Source organism: Gadus macrocephalus, chromosome 18 (genome assembly GCF_031168955.1).
Source record: "Gadus macrocephalus chromosome 18, ASM3116895v1".
NCBI lineage: Eukaryota > Metazoa > Chordata > Actinopteri > Gadiformes > Gadidae > Gadus > Gadus macrocephalus.
Genome location: NC_082399.1, coordinates 6,352,056 through 6,359,555, shown reverse-complemented (window position 1 = coordinate 6,359,555; position 7,500 = coordinate 6,352,056). Strand labels below are relative to the sequence as shown.

At 46.9% G+C, this 7,500-nt stretch overlaps 1 protein-coding gene across 2 annotated transcripts in view; it reads right to left on the bottom strand.

Annotated features, from left to right (window-relative positions):
* Positions 1–7,500, bottom strand: part of LOC132446691 (formin-like protein 1) — a 26,495-nt gene that overhangs the window by 16,461 nt on the left and 2,534 nt on the right. For both annotated transcript variants that reach the window (XM_060037119.1, XM_060037118.1), the window contains exons 2-9: positions 5,794–5,877; positions 5,456–5,542; positions 4,736–4,809; positions 4,384–4,467; positions 3,397–3,540; positions 1,895–1,982; positions 857–933; positions 502–595 (exon numbers count right to left, since the gene is read on the bottom strand). In XM_060037119.1, the coding sequence (XP_059893102.1) occupies positions 502–595; positions 857–933; positions 1,895–1,982; positions 3,397–3,540; positions 4,384–4,467; positions 4,736–4,809; positions 5,456–5,542; positions 5,794–5,877 (732 nt within the window). The remainder of the gene's footprint in view (positions 1–501; positions 596–856; positions 934–1,894; positions 1,983–3,396; positions 3,541–4,383; positions 4,468–4,735; positions 4,810–5,455; positions 5,543–5,793; positions 5,878–7,500) is intronic.

Below are 7,500 nucleotides of genomic sequence, written 5' to 3'. Positions count from 1 at the left end.
GCTGAAGCTGAACAATTGAAGATGCGCTATGGGGGGGCGGGGGGAGGGGGTTAATAATAGCCATAGCTGTCTGCTGCATTCCCGTCTGTCTGTCTGCTGATGACAACTGGGTCTTTACGGCGGAACACAGGGGTCAAAGGTGACCTAACAAGTGTTTTCCTCCCCGCTCTATTCTGGCAACGGGACAACTGGCCCGAGGACAGCTGGCTGTCAGACCCCCCACTTCCCCAATCCTGCCTGGGGTACCCCGACCTCCTTACGGATAGTGGCCGCTACGTGTTACAGGCTACCCCCTTCCAAAGAGAAATGTCTGGGAAGTCGTCCGGGAAAAATAATAACAGACACACACACACTCACAAATAGTACTGCATGTCCCTGTCATGTGATCGAAGGACGTGTGTGTTTGTGTCTTTGTATGTGTGTATGTTTGTGTATGTGTGTGTGTCTGTGTGTGTATGCGTGTGAATGCGTGTATGTGTGTGCGTTTGGAATTTGTCTGACCTCTTTGAAGTTGTCGAAGGCGGCCAGGATGATGTCATGACCTCCTCTCACCAGACACACGGCCGCCAACAGCTCCAACACCAGCGCCTTGGTCCTAAAAACACAGGTAAGACCCCTAATGCACACCTGTGCTCACAGTACAACAGCCTTTCTACACAACAGGTACACACCTGTTACAAACCTGTCACCAAAGTATCACAGCTTTCATACAAACCAGATACACACCCTTCCGTACAGTATTAATGCATTCGTACACACCAACACTCATACATACTGATAGTGTGGGGCATGTAAATATACACAACCACTTACACACACACACACACAAACAAACACACACAGTAACATGTGTTACCTTGGGTTTGTGTCGTTCAGGCCGAGCGTGATCTCGTTGACACAGGACGGGTGACTCATCACCTGGTTGAAGCCGGACTAATGAAACACACACACACACACACACACACACACACACACACACACACACACACACACACACACACACACACACACACACACACACACACACACACACACACACACACACACACACACACACAAGCGAGGGGAGGCTGAAGATGCATCATCGCTCCACCATCAGCAGGTGATCAAATAGGTGTACAGTATCAGAGCGACAGCTGTTTACACAGACAGGTGTATATAGGGAGAGGTATACAGAGAGACAAGTGTACAGGGAGACCAGTATATATATAGAGAGAGAGATATGAATAGAGAGGTGTAGATGGTATAGAGAGCAAGAGGTGTACAGAGACAGGTATACATAGAGACAGGTGATCAGAGAGACGGGTATACAAAGAGAAGATGTATACATAGAAACAAGTGTACAGGGAGACTGGTTATCACCGAGTCAGGTGTGCAGAGAGACAGGTAAACAGAAAAGCAGGTGGTCTGAGAGACATGCATAGAACGAGACAGTTGTTCAAAGACACAGAGGATGAGAGAGACAGGTATAGATAGAGACAGGTATTGAGAGAGAGGTGTACAGAGAGACAGGTGATCAGAGAGACAGGATACAGTGAGACAGTTGATCAGACAGGTGATCAGAGAGACAGGTGTGCAGAGAGAAAGGATACAGTGAGACAGGTGTGCAGAGAGAAAGGATACAGTGAGACAGGTGTGCAGAGACAGGTGATCAGAGAGACAGGTGATCAGCAACAGGTGATCAGAGAGTAAGAATACAGTGAGACAGGTGTGTAGAGAAACAGGATAGAGTGAGACAGGTGTGTGGAGACAGGTGATCAGAGAGAGAGAGGTGATCAGAGACAGGTGATCAGAGAGAGAGGTGATCTGAGACAGATGATCAGAGAGAGAGAGGTGATCAGAGACAGGTGATCAGATAGGCGTTCAGACAGGTGAGAGGGGGGCGGGGCTTCACCTGGTAGTTCATGATGGCCCGTAAGCACATGATGCAGAGGTGGACGTCCTCCTTGGGGCTCACGCCGCGCGACGTCCGCAGAACTTTCCTACGTTGATGAAGACAGTTAGACCTGCCTCTGTGTCTTTCTGTCTCTATACCTATCTGTCCCTCCCAGATTGCCTGTCTCTCTGTCTATAATCATAGATGTTATTCTAATAATAATAAGGATAATAACGATAATCATAATAATAATAACGATATCATACGCTATAAACAGCGTATGATAGGGCTTGTACATCAGAATGCATCATGGGAGTGTCGGTTGGCGATACTCCGCCATTTTGTGATGCCTTGAGAGAGTTGTAGCATTGTAAAATGCAAAACAAATGTAAATATACGATAACCTAGGGTAATCAAACCTTTGTTTGCCTTGTCTTTCATAATGAAGGCTGTGGAAGTTTCAAACATGACGTCACAAATGTTCAAGCCCTGTAACACATTGTTTGTGCTCTTGTCCTTTTTTGATTATAGGTAGTTATTAAGGTGGTTGACTTCCTTTCCGATCCCCATATGTCATAACAACCGATCTGTCGCTAACAACAATAACCCACTAACCTAGCATGTGTCATACTAGTGTTCAAAGTGTGAAAAGCGAACAATGTTTGATGAATAACTTTGCCCAACTGACTACTTGTAGTCAGTTGGGCATCCTACGATGTAGGATGTCCGAGGGGTAAAATAGTACTCTGGTAGAGTACGGTAGTAGAGGGACTGGGTAGACTACACCTGCTTGCGCTCCTGACAGAAGGAGATATTGTTACACGGCATGAATGACAGAAGACAAAATGGAGCCTCCCTGTTGTGGAACGATCCCTTTGGAACGTGACCATGTGTTCGTATCACTCTCACGGTCGCGTGCGCGGGGGGTAACTCAGTCAAACCTTAGTCCCCGGAAAAATGGAATACTACCAGACTGAAATGACCGCTTCTGCCCTGCAGTGGTTTTCCAGGTCCCTGGATTTCCAGGGAAATGGTAACCAGGGACCTTGTTTTCCAGTGGCATGGTAACCATGGACCCTGTTGTTTTCCATTGACATGGTAACTAGGGACCTGGTTTTCCAGTGACATGGTAACCAGGGACCTGGTTTTCAAGTGACATGGTATACAGGACCCTGTTTTCCAGTGACATGGTAACCAGGGACCGGTTTTCAAGTGACACGGTAACTAGGGACCTGTTTTCCAGTGACATGGTAACTAGGGACCTGTTTTCCAGTGACATGGTACCCAGGGACCTGGTTTTCCAGTGACATAGTAACCATTGGACCATGTTGTTTCCCAGGGACCTGGTTTTCCAGTGACATGGTAACCATGGACCATGTTGTTTTCCAGGGACATGGTAACCAGGGGCCTGGTTTTAAGGGACATGGTTACCAGGGACCTGATTTTCAAGACAAATGATTTCCTAGGACCCACTTGTCCAGGCTCATGGTTGCCAGGGACTCTTTTGACCGACGACCTACCTGCTTGTGAAGATCTTGCTGCCCTTTGAAGCCCCGTGGCTGGGGGAGTTACTGCTGGTGCGGTGGAGGTCTTCCAGAGACTTGTCCAGTTTTCCTTTCTCTGACCCAAGCAAGGAGCTGCCATCTGAACTATCCATATCGTTCCTGTGCAGGTACACTGGTGTTAAGCTACAGAGGTATGACAATATCTATCTCTGTCTAACGGGGCTTGCTCAATGCTCAAACAAACACCGTACCCAAATATAGACTGTTGGCTGAAGTTTGCCCATGTCGATTCAGATATGTTCACGTGTTGGTTGTGGTGTTTGTTGGTCTTTGTTGGGGCAGTGTGCAAGCACCTTAAACCTAATCCAGGGTAAATAAAACCCAAGCTCCAGAGGAGGTAGCATTCCTGGCAGGATTCCCGTGGGGGTAAATTCCTTTTCATATAACAGCTTTAGTTGTCTAGACCTCGCAAACTTCACTTGATTCTATTTTCATCTATCAACATAAGGTCATAAGGCTGAGAGTGGACTCCTCTCTGGACTGTGAGGTTTAGGATTAAAGCGTCCATCTAATGGAGTGTATTAGTTATTCTGCTATAAGTATCTGTTACTTTGCCATCAAGGTACTGGGCTGGAACGGCTAGGGTTAGGGGATGAGGGGTTAGGGGTTGAATTCCACAGTGTGAGAAGGGGTCATTTAGGATCCTACATAAACTCACCGTGATGTTAAGATGGTGGTGTGATATTGTGTGGAAACAAAGGCTTAGATGGAGGTTCACACTGACATAGACGGGTAGGGTTAAGGCCCCTGACGCTCTTAAAACTAAATTCCTGTGGTGGTCACGCAGACGAAACGACAGGTTTGCGGCCAAATCGAATCGCTGCGTTGGGCTTTGATCGATGAGCTGTTTGCTGGGTACTCAGCAGAACACAATATCATTTCCCACATGCCCTCCAGTACACTGCCACAGCCTATGCAAACCAACACCTTTCTAGTACGTACATGGCAGCGCTTTGGGCGAAGGACAGGTATTCGACTAGCACCTTGAGACCCTGGTTTTCCTCGTTCAGGAACTCTTGAGCCCAACTGGATAGGATGGGAGAAGACCAGGGGGATACTCAAACTCAGGGTCAGTTCACACTCATCATCATCACAGGCTGTGAAGCAGGTTTGTTCTATTTCTACATTAGTAATGGATAGTGTGGCGGCTTGGGTGAGCTCCTGAACGACACGAATATGAATCCTCTGAAAGACTTCGGATAAAAGGTCTACTTAATGACTTAGTAGTAAATATAAGTAAGTACTAAAAGGCAGGAGGGTTGAAACTAGATGTTTTTAAGAAGGAGGAGCTCACCCAATCTGGTTGGTCCGCAGAGAGATCTCCAGCTCTCGTAGAACCTGGGTGGATTCGTGGACCTGCTTCCTAAACTACCAGGATCAGACAAGATGATAACAACTAGTTTAAATTAAGAAAAATGTAGGTTTTGATTTGCAGCTTTTGTATCAACCGGTCATTATGAGTTTATTACTTATCTTTAACAATTGTAGGTTTATTGTTTAAAATACAAAGTTTGGCTTAGGCATCTTTTGTCAAACTAACAGTCTTTACAAGTTGCCCCAGTGGTAACTATTGGTTAGTTAGTAGATTCTATCATCCGTCTCAATAAAGACGCTGATGAAAGATTGGAGCTTTGTTCTCAGGAATGAAGCCAAACCTGCCAGGTTGAACTCTTCAAACTTTTCCTGATTCATATGCTGTGTTAGAGACTGGGACTTTTAGGTGGTAGAATAAGGGTGACTAAACTGAGGAATAAGAATAGGGGTAAGGTTCATTTTGAAATTGGTTAGTTGTTAGTCTTTAATCTTTCAACATAATCGAACAACAAATGTATGTTTATTTTTGCACCAAATAAAATGCAGATGCATTATTTATATTCATGTTTTGTTTGGCAACAGGGTTGTTTGTCTGAAAGAACATCTCAGCGCTAGTACATTCATAAAAGTAGAATCACTGAGGTACCATAGCTAAATGTCTGGTGGTAAAGGTGGATCTTCTGGTCTTCTGGTATCTTACCTTCCGGGCGACCCCTCCTCCGTGGTCCACATAGCCCTTCAGCTTCTCACAATATGCAGAGGGAGGACACTTCACCTTGAAGCGCTCCTGAAACATGATGCAAGAAGTGGTTCAGTGTGGACCAAGCTGTCGATAGAAGCTTAAGTCAGAGGCAGTTCTGTCTGTAATAATTAATTAATCTAATATCTTCTCAATTAGAGTGTGTTTTGAAAGCAGTAAGTGTGATTTTATGGGTCAAGAGTTAGGTTTGAGGAAGGTGAGGTCACTGGAAGGTCAGGGGCCCAGGGGAAAGTCATTAGGAAAGGTCAGAGGAAGAGGAGGAAGAGGAGGAAGCCGACCTGGTCACAGACGAGGTCCCACTTCTTCTCCTTGTCGTACTGACTCAGCATCTTGGCTTTATCAGCCGGCAGGTTCATCGTGTTCTGGAGAGAGAGAGAGAGAGAGAGAGAGAGAGAGAGAGAGAGAGAGAGAGAGAGAGAGAGAGAGAGAGAGAGAGAGAGAGAGAGAGAGAGAGAGAGAGAGAGAGAGAGAGAGAGAGAGAGAGAGAGAGAGAGAGAGAGAGAGAGAGAGAGAGAGAAAGAGAGAGAGAGAGAGAGAGTCATCAAAATTATCACTACCATCATCCTCCTCACCATCACCACCAACATCATAACTATTACCACCATCATCATCATCATCATCATCATCATCATCATCATCCTCTGAATGTTCATGATCATGATCATCACCATCGTCAACTAGCTGTGAGTGTGTTTGCTGTGTGGCTGTTGGTTAACTACACATTCATATGACTCTATGTTGTTATTAGAGAGAGTGACACGATGTACGATTGTCAGTATGCCAGCATCAATATATATCGACCAGATGTATCGATGACAGGTGCTCTGGTTTGGTCGCACGTTTCACACCAAGCAGTGCTTCTGTAACCTCGGTGGTGAAAGAACTCCTGCGAGTTAGGGATGAGTCTCCAGAGGGAACTATAGTGTTGTAACGTCTGACCTGCATGCACTGCTGCAGCAGGGCTATTATCTAGTGATGAAGGCGTGGAGCAGAGATCAGGGCCAGAGATCCATAACTCTGATCAGCTGTTCTCTGCTCGGATTGGCCAGACTGGACGAATGACGTCATCGGATCAATAAGCGGCTGTGAGGGATAAGTGGCAGACGGATGACAAATCTAACGGGAACCCAACATCACAGTTGCTGCCCTGTTTCCCTCAGATCGGATTAAAGCAGATGAAACTTTAAGAGTCCCTAAAGCGCCATTCGGTAGCTCCGCCCACTAACTCCACCCGCTGTCCCCCCTGCCTGCCTCCTCCCTGAAACCTACAGGTGGTTGGAAGACCACAGTCACTTAAAGCAGCCCTCTGCAGCAGGAAACAGAGAGTCCTGCAGAGGGCTGCTGGTTTAGTATGCAGGCCCTGCATGCTGGATCTCAGATCCGCTGATCTGCAGAGTCAGCTGAATATGAGTAGGAGGTGCTGGCGGGCTTTGGTTGAGAAGGGGCAGCACTGGGAGGAGGAGGAGGTGGTGCATGTGAGGAGGAGCAGGAGGAGGAGGAGGAGGAATAGAAGGGGTCTGAGGGTTAGGATAGGTGGTGGAGGAGGAGGAGGGGGAGATGGGAAGGAAGGGGTAGGAAGGGGAGAAGGAGGTGTAAGGAGGATGGGCCAGGGAGAAGGGGGGAGGAGAGGAGAAGGGGGTGCGTATGCGGAGGAGGTGCGACAGGGGGAGGCGTGGGTGTAAGGAGAGCCACAGTGATGATGTAGCAGAAAAAATGTGCTTTCTCCTGCAACCCGACCGGGATTAGCATTCAACAACAGAGGAACGGTTTAAATTTATGATCTGTTGACAGACACATCCACAGTCTGCTGCTGGAGAGGGAGAGCGAGACAGTGGGGAGCAGTGTGTTTGCAGAATTACTCCTTGGTCCACGCTGATCAATGAGTAAATAAAATGCAGTGCATGCCCACAGACAACAATCAGGCTCCTTGTTAAATGTGAATTGGCAGGATTACTGCTGCTCTGTTAACCGCAAGATTTTTATTA